The sequence below is a fragment of the Eublepharis macularius genome, chromosome 4 (genome assembly GCF_028583425.1).
Source record: "Eublepharis macularius isolate TG4126 chromosome 4, MPM_Emac_v1.0, whole genome shotgun sequence".
Lineage (NCBI taxonomy): Eukaryota > Metazoa > Chordata > Lepidosauria > Squamata > Eublepharidae > Eublepharis > Eublepharis macularius.
The window spans coordinates 59,322,025-59,340,080 of record NC_072793.1 but is presented as its reverse complement, the minus strand read 5'-3'; the positions used below and the strand labels follow the sequence as shown (position 1 = coordinate 59,340,080).

Genomic DNA, 18,056 nt, shown 5'->3' with positions numbered 1-18,056 from the left:
GTCTTAAGCCACAGAATGCATACCGGGCATGAAGCACCCATCGCCTACTTTTCAAGAACCTTGTCGGCCGCGGAACGAAACTATGCCCAAATAGACAAGGAAGCTCTGGCAATCGTAGCTGGGGTGAAAAAATTCCATGATTACCTCTACGGCCGGAAGTTCCTCATCGCAACCGACCACAAACCACTCCTGGGACTACTCTCTCCAGACAAGCAAACGCCTCAAATCCTTTCGCCCAGAATGCTGCGGTGGACGGTGTTCATGTCTGCCTACTCCTACGACTTACAGCACCGCCCCGGCAAAGCAATGGGACATGCCGACGCCCTGAGCCGCCTGCCACTTGCTGACCAGGGGACCGACCCATCTCCAGCTCATCACATCATGCTGCTGGAAGACTTGCCGAGTCCACCACTTAGAGCCTCCGATATGGCGTCACACACTGCTAAAGATCGCACCCTCAGCCGCGTTCTCAACTGGGTGTGGAGGGGGTGGCCATCAGGCCAGCTGGCCGAAGAGTTTCGGCCGTTCCTCATTAGGCAGCACGAACTCTCAGTGCACAAGGGCTGTCTGCTATGGGGAAATAGAGTTGTAATTCCCAGCAAACTGAGACAACAAGTGCTGGAGGCACTACACAGCGGACACCCAGGCTAGTCCGCATGAAGGCAATGGCGCGCAGCTATGTTTGGTGGCCAGGCATGGATAGGGCTATCGAGGAATGGGTCCGTACCTGTCAGCCGTGCCAAGAAACACGCCCAGCTCCAGCGCAAGCCCCAGTACATCCTTGGGAGTCAGCGAGAGCACCCTGGTCGAGACTCCACATTGATTTTGCAGGGCCATTTCAGGGACAAACCTTCCTAATAGTTGTGGACTCTTATTCAAAATGGCTAGAAGTTGTTCCCGTCTCCACAATGACTACTGCTGTGGTCATTAGGGCCCTACGTCAGCTGTTTGCAACACACGGTTTGGCTGACACGGTAGTGTCAGATAACGGAACACAATTCACGTCAGCGGAGTTCCGGCAGTTCCTGGCCAACAACGGCATCAGGCAAGTCACGTCTGCTCCGTTCCACCCTTCCACCAATGGGCAGGCAGAACGGATGGTGCGGACAACAAAGGACAGCCTTCGGCGAATCAGCCAAGGAGACTGGCAATCGCGATTGGCTGCGTTCCTGTTACAGCAACACGTCACGCCGCATTCTACGACAGGGCGTAGCCCCGCTGAACTACTAATGAACAGGAAGCTCACCGTGACTCTCGACAGGCTGCACCCCGACCTAGCGGATGAGGAAAGGCCCATGCCGGAAGGAGAGGTAAGGACCTTCCAGCCGGGGGATCTCGTATATGCCCGCGACTACAGCGGACGTCTGCCATGGGTGCCTGCGACCGTGGACACCACAACGGGACCAGTGTCATACGCCGTTGTCGCTGCGGATGGCAGGAAACTACGAAGACACGTAGACCAGCTACGACGCAGATGGCCGACCAGGACAACGGGAGCCGAGAGCTTACCAACGCCCAGTGAACAGGATACCATCCCTCCAGAAACGGACAGTGAAGCTATACCACAGCAGGCACCAACGGTCAGCTCACCGGCTGCAGAGGCAAGTACTACCCCCGAGAACCAAGCGGAACTAAGTAACGGGCTACCAACTGCCCAAACACCGGCTCAATTGTCGGACGCACTTTGTCCCTCGCCTCAAGTGACCTTACGAAGGTCCCAGCGGACTCGGACTACTCCCAGCCACCTGAAAGATTATATTTGTTAGGAGGTCAGTTCTGACTTAGGGGGGAGGAGTGTAATGTATTGGTCGAACTGTAGCTGATAGAGAACTCAAGGCTTTGCTATCAGTGGCCACTAAGTACGGGTGGCAGCAAATCAGGAGAGCCAGATAAAGACCAATCACTGAGCTGTAAATAAGTTACAATGTATGTGAGTTATGCAAACGAGGGTATTCTAAAGTACGTGTTCTCATTGGCTATAACTCTTTGGGAGGGAAAACTGGTATGTATATATATTGAGGGTTTCTGTCAGTTGTTGTTGTGTGTGTGGTTATACTGAATAAAGAGCTGTTGGTTTACTTCAAGTCTGAACCCACTATTTAATAAGCCTGAAGAAGCCAAGGTGGCTCCATAAACAGCTTTCTAAAGAATCGAGAAACAGAAAAGACTCATTTAGGAAATGAAAGGAGGGCCTTATAACCAAGGATGAATATAAACAAATAACCAGTGTTTGTAGGGTGAGTATTCAAAAAGCTAAAGCTTAGTATGAGCTTAGGCTAGCAAGATATGCTAAAGACAACAAAAAAGGGTTCTTTGCTTATGTTCAAAGTAAGAAAAAGAGCAAGGACATGGTAGGCCCATTGGAGGGACAGGAAAGTGAAATGGTAACAGGTTCATCTCAGAACTACTCAATCCCTCCTTTTCCTCAGTCTTCTCCTGTGAGGGAAATGGTGTTCAGCATGGCAAAAACAGAACACCTGATGAGGGAGGGGAGTTACAGCCTAGGATCGGATTGGCATAGGGGTAGTACATAAGCACCTAGTTTCTTTAAATGGTACTAAGTACTGAGAGCCAGATGAATTGCATCCAAGGGTACTAAAAACTCGCGGATGTAATTTCTGAGCCTCTGTCCAGTATTTCTGCGAATTCTTGGAGAACAGGTGAGGTTTTTAAGCAGAGGCTAGATGGCCATTTGACAGCAATGCTTCTGTGAACCTAGGCAGATCATGAGAGGGAGGGCAGGAAGGGTTTTATCAGTACTTAGTTCTCATGGCCCCTTCTTACAAGTCCAGCATAATGCCAATTGACACTTTGGAGTCAGGAAGCAATTTTCACCAGGCTACTTTGTTTAGGGATTCTGATGGTGTTTTGCCATCTTCTGGGCATGTAGTAGGAGTCACTGGGTGTATGTATGTGTGTAGTTATGAATTTCCTGCACTGTGCAGGGGGTTGACTAGATGACCCTGGAGACCCCTTCCAACCTACGATTCTATGATTTTATGAACCAACTTCTTGTGCTGCAAATCTCGTTTCATATTTCTGAGAGCAAATATTAGTTTTTTCCTACAACCTTTTCTCATTACTTTCCTTTTGTAGCTCAACTGAAGGATTTGGCGTAGCAGAGAAGATTGCCCTGCTTACCTTTATCTCTGCGGTTATTCTTATGGCTATCCTGGGAAATCTGTTGGTGATGGTGGCTGTATGCAGGGACAGGCAACTCAGGTGAGTCTATTTATCAGTCTATTTGACAGGAAGCATTTTTGTAGGGTGAAATAGAAGCTTCCATCAGGAAGAGAAGAATGCAAAAACGACTATGGACATAAATACTGTGATGAACAATATTTTGTTTACCTGTTTCCCGCCCCCATGTTACATCAAACTTTGATTGTGTTTGGTTTTTCTGAGATTAGAATTTCTGCTATGGGTGTGTGATCCTTTTATTATCCAATGTCTGCATTTCTGCAACTCGGATCCTAAAAAACCAAAAGAATATTAGGCATAAATCATGTAACAAATGCCAGAGGTGATTTAGAGAGCTGCACTAAAAGATAGGTTCTCTTAATCATTCAGGCATTCTCTGTTCAAATCATGAGACTTCCTAGTAATATCCATTAATAATGTTTCAAAAGAAACACCACTGCAAAGGTTTGATACTATACATTCAGTAGGACTCTCAGCCTCCAAACCTAAAGTCTCTACTGAAGAGTTATTAAAGTATATATTAAACATATATGTTTTTAAAAAGGTAAGGGATATGGCATGGTTTTAAAGGGGGCCTGGTGGTGATGGTGATGGAGACTGCCATCAAGTCATAGCAGACTTATGGCAACCCCTGGAGAGGTTTTCATGGCAAGAGACTCATGGAAGTAGTTTGCCACTGCTTACCTCTGCCACCGTGGTCTTAGCTGGAGGTCTCCCATCCAATCACTAACCAAGACCAACCCTGTTTAGTTTCCAAGAACTGACAAGATCAGGTTCACCTGGAATATCCAGCTCAGGGCTCTAAAAGGGGCCTTCAACTAAAGAGATACCTTCAACTATCAAAGGGGGCTTTGACTCTTGAAACCTCATACTCTAGAATTCTAGTAGGTCTTTAAGATGCTATTGGACCGGAATCTGCAGATCAAGATTTCAGCAGTAATAGTACTTAGCAATTGCAGGAGCCTATGTGAACGACCATAGCTCATTGGTAGAGCAACAGGCTTTACACAAAAAAGGTTTGATCCCTGGCATGTTTACCTAAAAGAATCATGTGTAGCAGTCAGTTTCACAGACCCCGCGCTGGGTTCAGCCAATGGGCTGAAGCCGGTGCGGGGTGAGTGAAGCCCTGAGTGGAAGGAGAATGGGGGCAGTCAGTTTGACAGACCCCACACTCCTTTCTCCCCCTTTCCAGATGGCTGGAGGAAGGGGGGCGTTTAAAGGGAAGAAGGTTCCCCGTGCTGCTTGCGGTGCGGGGAACCTCCTTCTCTTCAAACTCGCCCCCTTTCCAACTGGCTGGAGGAAGGGGAGGCGTTTAAAGGGAAGAAGATTCCCCGCGCTGCTTGCAAGTGGCGCAGTGAACCTCCTTCCCTTCAACCTCACCCCCTTTCCAGCCGGCTGGAAGAAGGGGGGCAGTTTAAAGGGAAGAAGGTTCCCTGCACTGCTAGCAAGCGGTGCGATGAACCTCATTCCCTTCAAACTTGCACCCTTACCAGCTGTCGATGGGGCTGTCAGCTTCACACACTCTGCACCGGCTTCAGCTGATGGGCTGAAGCCGGCTTGGGGTGTGTGATAGTGACAGCCCGTTCTCCTGCCGCCACAAGCAACAGGAGAAGGGGGCTGTCTGTTTCAAACGCCCGGCGCTGGCTTCAGCAGCAGCCGATGCCGGGCATTTGACATTCCACGAACCACGAACTGATTCGTGACTTGGGAAAAGGTCATGGAAGTTCATGGTTTCTGGTTCGTGGAATGCAACTAACCATGAATCATGTGGTTCATTTTTCTTCCCGGTTCGTGCCCATATCTACTCATGGCAGTAATGGAATTCGAACCAATAGAGTGCTGATTCGCAACCGAACTACTTAACCACTGTGCTACAACAACTTAAGCATGTTGACAAGTTGGAAAGAGTACAGAGAGGCGCTTCAAGGATAACACAAGATGTAAGCAGCTCATAAACGTTGAATGAGTGGAGCATGTTTAGCCCAGGGACAGAGTGTAGAGGGAAGTTACGATGATTTATATTTTAAAATATGTTTTCATGAATAGCAACTATTAACTCTGTTTCCTGGCCACATGAAGAAAAAAAGATTCAGAAAGACGGCATGTCTGCTCTAGTGTGTACATGTGAATGATACTAAAAAGAATTTGGAAGATCCCCCTGATGAAGCTGTGGCAAAACACGTAGAAGTTGTATAAACATTAAAGACTCTTCCCTTTGCACCATTTGCCTCCCCCCCCCCTCATGTTTATTAAACAACTGGGAAACTACAAGTTGAAAACAAAATTTTCATCTTGATCCAAAAAGCGCAGTTACAAGATGCACTCTCTTTTTCTATGAGGTTTCGTAGTGTAAAGAAGAAAGTCTGAAGAACAGTTGCTATCAGTATTGGAGGTCACTATTGTTTGTAGTTATTTGGTGTGGTTTTTGCAGTACAGCAAATAAAAAATACCATAGTCATTGTTATGAACAAAATAAAAGAATGTTTAGAGTACTGCCAGGCTCTGGTTATTTTGGTTCTAAAATGATTGAAGGACATGCTGTTTATCAGATTCACCCCGCAATGTAGTTTTGACTTTAAAATGTGGGAGAGAGGCCACACCCCCTCCTATTATAATGCAAATGCTATCATAGTTGTTTTGTGGCTTTAAATGGCTATGAAAGGTAAACACCACTTGAAGGAGTAGGAAACTTGGGGCTCAGGGTTGTTTTTTTTTTTAAAAAAAATGATTGCTACATACCAATGCAAGGTCAAACTTAGAAAAGAACAAGCTGAACTCACCAGAGCATCCTGAAATAGCAGTTAGCCATATGATAACCCCCTTATGCATTACAGACACTTCTGTGATACGGACTGTGGACTACTGAGCTAATTCTTGAGGCTTAGTACAGAATGGCAAATTACAATAAACACAGGGCTGCTACTGAAAATGGACACTTTATATCAGTTTATCTCTATCTGTGATGTACTTACTTTGTGTCCCGGTAGGTCACTGTGCATTTCACCACCTCTGCAGTCAATGGTGTAACATGGATATGAGTAAAAACACACTTTAGCTATATTTGGTCAGTATAATTTGTGCCGTTCTTTACAATATGAGGCTACCATCATTAGTGACAGGTGTATGTTTCTTAAAATGTTACGGTTGCCTTTATCTTGCTGTGAGATTGAGCAGTTTACATCTTTATGCATCCTTGAAAATACCTTTCTTTGTTTAAAATTAAAGACTCATTTGCTTTTTATTCACAGTGTAAATATTGGTATTGGTAAGGGATTTCCAAAGCATTGTAGTAAAGATCAGCTTCATTTACTGGGTTAGATCTTGTGTTAAATTTCTGTGAACGGAAGCACACATTTCTCCTTATATCTCCACAGTGAAAAGGGCTAGAGGCTTTTTTTTTAAAAAAATGAAAGCTGGGAATTCAGATGAGCTAACTGATTGTTCAATAGATCCATATAATGTTCATCATTATAATGGAGAGGGAAACTTCAGGTTTATTTTGCTTTTCACTGGAAAACTTTTTTAACTATTATTGTAAGATGCATTAAACCATGTGGAAAGGTGGGATATAAATATTTTAATTAATTATTAACATTTTGTGCTATAATGATCTACCACTTGCTATTTTTTAAAAGAGCCCTCCAGTGATGGAGGAAATGCCAGGTGAGGGGGGCTGAGGTAAGGAAAATAGTGCCAGTATGGGCGGACCTTCAGAAATACACATCTTTCTGTCCGCATGGCATGCAAAGATGCTTAGAATGTGATCTTTTCCCAAACAGTTTGTGCCGAAAAAGGTTTGGGAAGGATTTCAGCAAAACAAGGGAAATCCCAGAAAGTGAACAGCTAGGGAACAACAGCATGTAGATGCCCCAAAAAACACACTCCAATTTGAATGCCAAATCAGATCAAAACCTCGATTTGGAAGCAACCCTAAAACTAAATACAGATTTGAATTGCATAACATATGTGATGAAATGAAGTTATCTTTGTGTGCATAAAAGGAAGAATTCCTTTGCTGAAAAAGTTCAGGAGTGTGTCCTTAGTGATTTTGAGGTAAGGGAGGCTTCTCCCTATAGTTTTAATTAAGGGTGAAAGTTGAAATAAACCTAAAATTAATAATTTTAATCTTAATCTTGGTGTAGGCTTTTTGTGCTTAATCTATCCTGGTCACCCCATGTTCCTTTCTTAAACTGTGGCATCCCTCCAGCTGGCTGAAGAGCTCACACACTGAACCTTTTTACTCCCTCATTCAAAAATGTACATTCTTGGAACTTTTTAAGCAAATGAATTACTTCTTCCATTTATGCTCCACCAAACCACACCCCTTCTATTTGGTCTAAAATTCTAGTCTCCTGGGTCCAGAAGATTCCAAAGATGCCATTGCTTACATGACTTTTACCCTATACTTAGGAGACCCCTGTTGTTTCATTAACTACTCACCATTAATGTATCAATTACAGTCCTCCTAATAGTGCTCTGCCATTCAAATAGATATTTGCAGTGCTTTTTTTTCTTAAAAAGAGGTGCCAGTACTCATGATTTTCTCTGCCTTGGGGCCTCAAGCCTACCAGTCAAAGAAGGTGCCAGTACTGCACACCAGCATGTACTCCCGTATTTGATTTACCACCTAATAAAACTATGTATTCATGTGTGTGTTTATGTTTGTGTGTGTGTGAGAGAGAGAAAGAGAGAGATGCAAAAAGTACCACCCCGTTCACTGATCCCTTCTGAATCAATCCATTTGTGTTCCTTGTAGGAAAATCAAGACTAATTATTTCATAGTATCTCTTGCCTTTGCTGACTTGCTGGTGTCAGTTCTGGTGATGCCATTTGGAGCCATCGAGCTGGTTCAAGATAACTGGATTTATGGGAAAATGTTCTGTTTGGTCCGAACGTCTCTAGATGTTCTGCTCACGACAGCATCAATTCTTCATCTCTGCTGTATCTCACTAGACAGGTAGGAGCAAAGAGGCATGTGAAAGGATTGCTGTTACTTTCCGTTTCTTCTTTTGTGTTGCATTTCATGAGTTCCTGAGATAAAGTTATTGTACTCAAGATGAAAGGCTTGTAGAAATCTTCTGTGTATAGGACTTTTTTGTTCCAAGACTTGCCAATGTTCAGCCTCGGCATCTCTTTTCAAAGCTAGGGCTCAACCCTGGAATATATGAAGCAGGAACTGGTGGAGCAGCTGAATGTGCATTTCCTTCAATGTAGAATAACTATATTCCCATAAGCTAGGAATTAGGAGCAAGAGCTTCTGGATGAAGGGTTTTGTTTAGCCAATAGACTATAGGCCAGATATTTCTAGAAACTGAGCTGTCTGCATGCTCTCTATTACATGTAATTTTGTTTAATGGTGTTTAAAGTGTGTGCTACTGCAATGAGGCCTGAGAATGTACTGTTTCTGCAGTCAGCGATACAAAATTAGTTTACTTCAGATTTTAAATCTTGTAGAATTTCACTGCAGTTCTGGTTCTATCCCCACTCAAAACTCAGAGCATATTACTTATAATTTAAAATGGCTCCTAGGCCTTGTAGGTTGCCATTCAGTTTTCTATTTCTTAATAGAAATGCATGCATAGTATCTCTGACAGTTGACAAGCATGTTTAGTTGATGGTCGAACATAGTTGATAAGATTTTCCCTTTCGCTTTCAAATCAGGAATGGCATTCCCTCAGGTTCCTGCTGTTAGGTTCACAGAGAAGAGGTGGATCTGTTTAAAGCAAAATCCATTTATTAGCAAGAAGGTACAAGGATGGGAGCAACTAGTTTCAGGACAAAGGAGCACATGCAGTCTACAATTCTAATAAACAGAACTAATGAGCAGGGATTCCACTTCCTGAAACTTAACAATCACACACAAATATCTTAGGGGGGAACCTGTTGTTTCATTATAATGTGCACGGTAAATACACCACTTCCCCTTCTTTAATTTGGGGTGCTCACCTGGCACAATTGATCCGCAACTTAACTACTGGACTGGGGCTAGCCAGAATGGAAGTGTGTAATGGAGATGCCCCAGTCTACACTTTCCAACTTCCAGTTGGGCATTTCCTGGAGATTTGGAGGTGGGGCCTGGGACAGATGGGGTTTGGGACGGGGAGGGGTCTCAGAGAGAGAGAATGCCATACAGTCCACCCTTCCAGGCAGCCGTTTTCTCCAGGGGAACTGATCACTGTTGTCTGATAAGGAGTGGTAATTCCAAGAGGCCTCCAGCCCCTACTTGGAGGTTGGCAACCTCACTCCAGTTGGAAGCAGATTGTTTCATCACTGAACTAGTAAAAGGAACATAGTCACAAATGAGTTCCTTAGGAACACCATTGCGTGCAAACAGGGTTTTCATCTGGTCTGTAACTATGTCTGCTGTCTTATCTAGCAATAACATGCCTTGAAGATATTTTGAATATCAACAACCATAAGAAAGGATTGGCCATTCAGCTCAAAAATACTGGCTTCCAGTTTGAAACTCTGCATGCCTTGATGGGGGGAGTGAAGTAAGCTCAGCATGTGACACAGTGTCCCTGTTGGAATAATTATTTTTGGACTTACCATGAACAAATCATCTTCAGTGCTGGTTTGGTCTCTGAGAGGCCAATAAGATCTAAGATCTAGTTTAACTTGTTTGCTTCTGCATGGCCAACCTTGGTCGTACAGGGTTCTGAGGACCTATAATTCATGGCCTGCTGTGGTGTGATATTGCAGCTGTTTTAACAATGGGTAACTGAGAGGCTCCATGTCCACCAGACTGTAAATTGCTTTCTCCTCATGAATAGGATCTGGTACAGAGGGCAGAGGGATTGTAGTAGCTCTAGAAACAGTGTGTGTCACTATTATGTCCTTGCCCTTAGTGCAAACAATGGGGATATCATATTTTTGAAGTTGTAGGAGCATCATTTGTAGGCACATAAGCGCTTTTCCAGTGGGCTTGGAAAAGATTGCTTCTGAGGGTTTCTGTTGAAATAGGCATATTCCTAAACCATCCTTGGATGACTCCACCTGTATTTCCACATGTTCTCTTGGATCGAAATATTGGAGCAGTTGTGATGGTCTACTTGACCATCTGTTTGACCATTACATTTGAGGATTTCTGCTGCTTGTGTCCCTATTGACAGACAGTGTCATTTCTTAACAGAGCATTCACGAGTGCAATCAGATTTAATTTATTTAGAATGTATTCTACCAAAAACTGTATAGTCCCTAGTAGTCTTGAAAGACTTTATTGTCCTGGGGTGGGGACATCTGATTGATAGTCCCCACTTTGTCTTCATCAGGTCCGACACCATCTTTGGTAAAAACAAGGCCCATGTACTTGACACTTTCCACTAAGAACTGGATCTTGCCTTTATTAAACGTTACACCCTTTTGTGGTGCTCTGTCAAGGACACATTTTAAGATGGTATCATGGCCTTCCTTGGTCACTGCTGTGATGATCATATTATTTGCAATGGCATGGATCCCTGCAATGTCACCAAAGCATTTGTGATTCTTTTGTTGAAACACTTCGCTTGTTGACTGGATGCCAAGAGGGAATTTGTTAAAATGAGTCTACCCCATAGGGTGTTAAAGGTGCACACATCTGCTGATTCTTTATCCCAGTTTTACCTACCAATAGCCATTTGTAACCCCCTGAGTCCCGAAGGCCAGGTTCAAATTCTAGAGTAATGTCCACAAATTCAAAATGTAAATCCAGTTTCTCAACATAACAGAATGCAACTGTGAAAAATGTTCCCAAAACTATCAATACTAGTCCACTAACTAGTGTCCCCAGACCAGAGTCCTACTCATAATCCCTTTGTAGAGGGCACAGACAGTACTGTGGGTTCATCCATAGGCTATGCCTGGAACAGAGTCCCAGATATCCAAAAGGCCTTCTGGTAACAGCAGGAACTCTTCTGTGAAAGTGCAAGATCAATCCTCAAGCTTGTTTGTTGCTCTAGGAGCAGTTCCCCTTTCCTCCTGGCAAACTCTGTAATAGGGTGTTGACTTCAGGCAGTCAATGAGGAGTTCAGCTATCAGCAACTCTTGCTCTTTGCTCTTCACAGCTTCTTCAGCTCTTCCTGTGCATCGCTGCTTTCCCAGGAAGAAGTGTTCAGTCCTCCCCAGCTAGCAGTTACAGCTCTGTGTCCGATTTGGATCCAAAGCTTGGAAACAAGGTTTGCCTCTCAGAGAGCACTACCTTCAGCACTCCTCTCCCTCCCTTGTCTTTTCAGCTAGCCCAGTCTCGTTTTATACCACCTCTCCTAATCATGGTGCTCTGTTCAAAAACATGCTCCATCAGCGTTTGCTAAACATGCAAGTTAATACAAGCCTATGTACACATCAGGTATCAGCTTTTCTGGCCTGGCCTAAGGTGTATTGAAGTATCTGCAGTCTACTAATCAGACCTAGGATCCAAACCCTTTTTCAGCACTGGCTTACACATTTTTTCCCATCAAGAATGGTAAACCATTACTTGCCTGCCAAACTCTTTCTGAAATCCTCAACACTGGGGATACAGAAATGCTGTCTCATTATTGATGTATTGTCGAAGGCTTTCACGGCCGGAGAACAATGGTTGTTGTGGGTTTTCCGGGCTGTATTGCCGTGGTGTATCGTGTCTCATTATTGCTTTATTAAGATCATGTGGATCAAGGCAAATTCATAACCAACAGTTTTTCTTTTGTGTGATCACTAGGCTGCTGACCTAGGATAGGGTTCTCAGGTGCCTGCCAGTGGTGGGCAAACTCCTGGGGGTTTGCCCCCTTACACGCCAATCTGCCAGCGATTGGTGGGAGGTGGCAAGCTTCCCGGAGGTCACCCACCACCAGCAGGCACCCCAGGAACACACATGGTGTGCCCACTCCTAGGGGTCCAGTAGTGGTCACCACCAACCTCTCTAATTAACTACACAGCTTAGAGGCCAAGAGGCAAGCCTCCAGCCCTCAGGGCACTAAACAAACAAAAGTCAGCCTGGAGAGTTAGGCACCTTACAGATTGAGTTCCAAAACAAATAAGTTGGGTAGCAGGTGGCAAAGTGGCCAAAGAATTGGATTTAGATTGGAGCACCAACACAATGAATTATACACAGATTTTAGTTACTAAAATTTATTAAAGACTGCAAGAAGTATGGAATAGTATACTAATAGTATGCCAAGTATAGCATTCTATACCAAGAACTATAGAATAACAGCAAGCAAACAGTATAACAAAGACTAATTAACTAAACTATAGCATATATTAAAATCCCTAACCTTAATTTTCCAGATGTTACCTTCAGGCAAATACTAGGGTTCCAGATGACAAGTCCCAAAAGCAATTAAAAGTTCCAAAGAATCCAAAAAAAGACCAGCTAAGGCAATGGTCTTTCAAAAACAAGTCTTGCAGCAAAACAGGCAAGGCAAAATGGATTCTTAGGGAAACCATGGTGGCGCCCCAAGAAGGAACAAAGACTAAAGTAACAGGCTATCTTTTAAAGACACTCTGCCAGTAGGGTGCCCATAGGTTAGCCAACCAGAAGACAGACCTACGAGACTAGTTCTGCAGTTACTATGCCTCACAGGTGTGAGGGAGAAAATAATTTTTCATGTGCCAGGAAGCCTTGCACTGGTTAGTTGGAATGCAAGAGCTGGACAGTCCAGTGCTTCCAATGTTGAGATCCTGACACCTCCAGAGACAGGCTATTCCTTATCAGCCTGAGAGTCACGGTACCAAAAGACTCTAGCCTTTCTCAGATCTCAAAAGGAGGGGAGAAGGGCCGTAACGGAAAAAGGCCCTAAACTTAAGTGCCTCTGCCAGCCATAAACCATATTCCAGTTAATTTAAAACCAAATTCCAAGTAACTGCTTTGACAGTTGTTTTGATAAGAAACCAACAAAGTAACTTTCCTGACAGTATCTTTTTTTAAAAAAATCTGTATAATGTATGTTATGATTACAAAGGCCTTTAGCGATCAGCAACAACTTGTGATACAAGATAAATATTAAACATCAGTAGTAAAAGTAGCTATTCTAACACAGAATATTGTTGCAACAGGTTAATTGCAACACAGTCCCAATGGGCCTGACAGCAATTCATTCCATAGACCTCCCACACAAACATTCTCCTTCTCGGCACTACATGCCACAGGAGAGTTTTCACTGGTTTAGGGAAAACACCATCTCATAGCAGGATTCCCTGTGATTTCTTCAACAGATTGAAAATTAAACCTTTACCTCATCATGCAATTTAACCCCATTATAGCTTTTAAATGGGGGCTGGACACAAAAGGAGAAAGTTCTTGCAGAGACTTTCTCCATTCACTTATGCGGCCCCCATTGACTGGCCTATCTAATGCATGGGTCAAAGAAGGTCCCATGACATCTCAGCAGGGAAGGATGGAAGATGTTGCTGTTAAAAAAACCAGCAGGTCACCTCCTGCCAGTAGATATGCAAGAACCAGATGGCCAGCACTGATGAAATGAAGCTCCCTTTAATTTAGGAAGCAAAGCATTAATCAGTTAATCACACAGCTTTAATGAAGTAATGGCTTCAGCCCTGGTTTTCATGAGCCTTTCACTTTGAGCATGTGGATAAATGAGCTGAGGGTGTTTAATGGGCAAGACATTATGCCTGTGTTTTTACATATATTACTATATATTAATATCTAGCTATCAAGAGGAAAGGCCATTTGCTGTACTTCCAAACGAAACTATCAAATTACGTTGATCTCAAAATATTTAAAGTAAGACCCATCTTAAGGAAGAAAGATCCACAGTAGACATCGCTTGTACATAAAAGTGCATAGAATTAGAAACATAGGCCTTTATATAGTTATTTTACTTTACTAACTTTGTCTAAGTTATGAATGATGAATGATGATTCATGTATGCTAAAAGGCTTACAGAATGCCCTTACATATTTAATAAGAGAAGAAATTAGCTTTGATAACGAGCATAGTCCCAGTTACCTAATCTACAAGCAAAGCTGAATAGATTGCATCCCAAAGAAGAGGGTAGTAGCCTTTCCTTAAACTTTCACAGTTTTTGTTTGTTTGTTTTTTACTTCAACTAAATTAGAATATTTTGACATAGAGCTATTATTAACACTTGGAACATGTTATACATTTCTCTTCTTTGTTCTATCTAAGGAGGAAAAAAATGATAGCAAATGAAAATTACTATGTGAACCATTGCTAATAATATTTTTCCTGAAATCCACATGTGCTCGATGTCTTTGGGGAAAAAATGAAATATTTTTAAAGATGGCAGGGGGAGGTTTTCTGCAAAAGATAGTGTATTACTTTCAGAAAGGACACAATGGACCACAACAAGAAAAGATGGCAAATGCAGAGTTTTCAGCAAAAAAGATACAAAAAAATTGTCAGACGCTGTAAGAGTACATAAAGAAACCAGATGCAGCTAGGATATAAAACACTGGTTCCCAGCACTCTTTTGCCAGACTGCCACAATTCCTGCCCCATAGGAAACAACGAGAGAAGTGTGAAAAGGGTTGAAGTACCTCAAGGGTGTTCTGCACATCTCAAGTTGGATTTGTCCCAATGACCAGTGCGTTTGAGATTTGTGACTGGATTATTGGATCTTATTTCTTGACTCTTTCTTTGGTGATTAAATTAATATTTTAAGTCTCACATAGATGAAGTCTAGTGAGCCAAACTCTGTCTTCCAAATCTTGAAGGTGCTTTCCTTCCTCCCTGCTATATGTAGGAAGATTTATGATGGGGAAAATCCCTCCTTTTAAAGATAGGAATGGTATGACTTGCTGCGGACAAAGCCACCCTGACAAAACCTTCCTAATCCTGCATGCAATCCTGTTTTGTGGTTCCTGTCAAGGTGATGCATAACGATTGTGAATCATTATACTGAAATCACTTGTCCAACTGACCTGCAGAAAAAGAGCTAATATTAATATGGCCTTCTGTTTGCATTTTAAACTCATTCGATAGGAAACACAGAATCTTCTTCCTGTTCAGACAGAGATGAAGTCTGTAACATCATGTGAAGTACAAATAATGTGGGAGACCCGTGTTCAATTTCCTGCTAAGCCATGAAGCTCACTTGGTAATCTTGAGGCAGTCAGAGGTTGCATGTAGCTGCATTCGTCCAAAGTAAAACCAACCAATCTCTTTCAGCCTTACCTACCTCAGAAGACTGTTGTAAGGATAAAAGTGAGGGGCGAGATACTGTGCCATCTTGAACTGTATTTTGGAAGAGCAGGATAAAAATGGAATAGATAATGAAAGGTGGGAATGAAACAATAACCATGTACAATGTAAGGGGTGCTTTTTCTGCCCAAAGATGTATGATTCGTGTGGCTGCCAAAGTTACAGATTATCTCTAGGCCTGACAACTAGGTTCTACACAAACACAAGCTGCTTTCACTCTCCACCCCCCCCCCACTCACCTGGCCAGCAGGGGAGGAGGGCACGGGAACAAGGTTCTTGGGGGCGGTGCTACGATGTCACTCCTGGGAGTGATGTCATTGCGCTGCCCCAAGAAGGCGCACATGCTTTGCAGCAGGCCCATATAGGCCCCAAATGGGCTGAATTGGGCCCGTTTGAGGCCCAAATCAGCCCATTGTGAAGTGCACGCGTGCTCCTGCACCCACATGATGATGTCACCCAGGAGTGCCGTCACTGGAAGTGATGCCATCATGTGAGTGAAGCCTGCTGGGCCTGCAATAATGATAAATGCCAGGTGCCAAACCTCTTGGCAGGTCGGCGAGGGGACCTGGCACCCCTAGCACAAGCTGAGATCTAGTATCACATGGAACTTGTTGCCTCCTAGGATCCTCTTGACAGAAGCACTCCTGTTTTATTCTTTCTGCTTCCCTTTCATTGGTTTTCTTGCATGCTTCTACTTTCTTCTTCCATGGCCTTTGCACCTCTGATTTCTGCCTTTTCATTATTTTACAAGAACTCATACCATTTGCAGAACTCATATTGTCTAAATGTTAGAATCCTCTTTGGAAAAAATCTTTCTGCTTTATCTCTTTAGGAATGAGCAGGAGGTGTTGATTTATGAAGCTTTTATTTGATAATATATTATACCTTTGCAAAACATTCCAGGCTGCAGTCAGCAGATGAATCTGGCAGGTTTCTCCAGAGAGGAAGCAGCTGAAAGATGGATTGACCTTAAAAGTAAAGGATAAGAAAGTGGAGAAAAATAGGAGTCTCTTTTAGGATGTAACAAAATTTTGTATGAATGCTGAATTAGAAAGCTTATGAATCTAGCGCTTCTACAGTGCAGGATCTTCTATGCACCAGCTCTGTTTCTAGGATTAACCCACATGATCAAGACCTCAGTGTTCCAAAAACAAAAGTACAGGAATGAAAAGGTGTATCATACCAACATAGGTGCAGGGCAGATAGCTTCAGATTATTAAAACAGATGAAATGCATGCATGGGGATCTCTGTACTTTTATTTGAAACACCAGGTAATTGGCACTTGTTGAGAAAGGAAGATGGTACGGAGGGATTAGATGGGTGTTCCAAGTTCAAAAGTTTGAGAAACACTAGCTGAGATGTTCAAAGAATAAATGTGCATGGGAGGAGGGGAGCAGGATTGCTGCTGCACATGTTGTGCAAGATCTGTGCATGCGCATTGGAACATAAGTATTGATGGCTCTCTCCAAATGATCAAGAGCACTTCTTTTTCAGGTTTTCTGACTGTGGGCTACTGCCATAAAGCTAACTGGATATGGAAAAGAGTTTGTGTAGGTTTGGTTTCTTAATCCAAACTCTCCTCAGAATTTAGGGCTTTCTATTAGCAGAAATATTTACTGTAGTTCTTCTGTAGTTTTTCTAGAATCTGTAGTTCTTCTAGAATTACAGTTCTTCTGTAGTTCTAGAATTATAATTTCAGAATACATACAAAAGAAGTAAAAATAAAATCATCTTCAAAGTTAATCTGTCTGTGTCAAAAATACACTGGCATGTATCCTATGCCAGGCCTGAGGAAGTCTTCAAATATTGCCATTTTTACTATTTTAAATATAAATAAAACTTAAAACGAAACCTTTATATGCTGTATTATACAGGGCAAAGTGGCTGTCGTTGAATGTAGCAACTGAGACTAGATCCTGGATGTTAAAAGAACTGTTGATCAAACACATTCAATTCCTATATTTTGTTTTACTGAATGTATTACTGAAAGGTCTGTTGGCCTTATAATAAGTTTGTGTGTGGATATTAGTGGTGTGCATTCAGAAATTCCTGACCCAAAAATAAACAAAACAGTAGCTGTTTCATGTAGTTTCCATAATTTTCCAGAATGATAACACAAAACCAGGATTCTTAGACATTACAATCCCCTCCTCTCCTGAAAAATCTGTATTGTTTTTGGTGTTCTGCTGCTTACTGTCAGCAGCAGAAGGTTTCTTGTTTTTCTTAGATTTTCCTGATTTCCCAAACAACGGCATTTCTCCCTTCCCGTTGGATCCTTGCATGGAATCAGGAGGTAAGTTCTCCCAGCCTTGGACTTCCATGACCCTGCCTTTTTTGCTGTTGCCACTGCTGCTTCCTCCTCCTCCTCTATGAATTTCTTAAATAGTAGTAAAACTAAATAACTAATTAAGTTACCCCTGTAGTGGATGCCCAGTTTGAAGACAGGCGTCTCATAGCAATTGGATGATTGATTCATCATATCACACACATGTGCCTTTTTTTTTTTTTTTGTAAAATGTGAACTATTTTCAAAGATGGGAGGAAGGTGTTCTTCAAAGGAAGCCTGCCTTGCTTTGTGACAGGAAATAATGGAAATAACGTAGAGTGTTTAGTGGAAAGGTAATTTTTAATTGTCAGCCTCTATAAGATGCAGAAAGGAATTTTTTTTAATGCCTGTGGCCAGTGCCATTCTCCTTCCCATAGGAATCAGTGAAG

At 42.8% G+C, this 18,056-nt stretch overlaps 1 protein-coding gene across 1 annotated transcript in view; it reads left to right on the top strand.

The window, feature by feature from the left end:
- HTR4 (5-hydroxytryptamine receptor 4) overlaps positions 1-18,056 on the top strand; it is a 172,099-nt gene that overhangs the window by 55,186 nt on the left and 98,857 nt on the right. The window contains exons 2-3 of the mRNA XM_054975547.1: positions 3,097-3,222; positions 7,958-8,158. Of these exons, the coding sequence (XP_054831522.1) occupies positions 3,097-3,222; positions 7,958-8,158 (327 nt within the window). The remainder of the gene's footprint in view (positions 1-3,096; positions 3,223-7,957; positions 8,159-18,056) is intronic.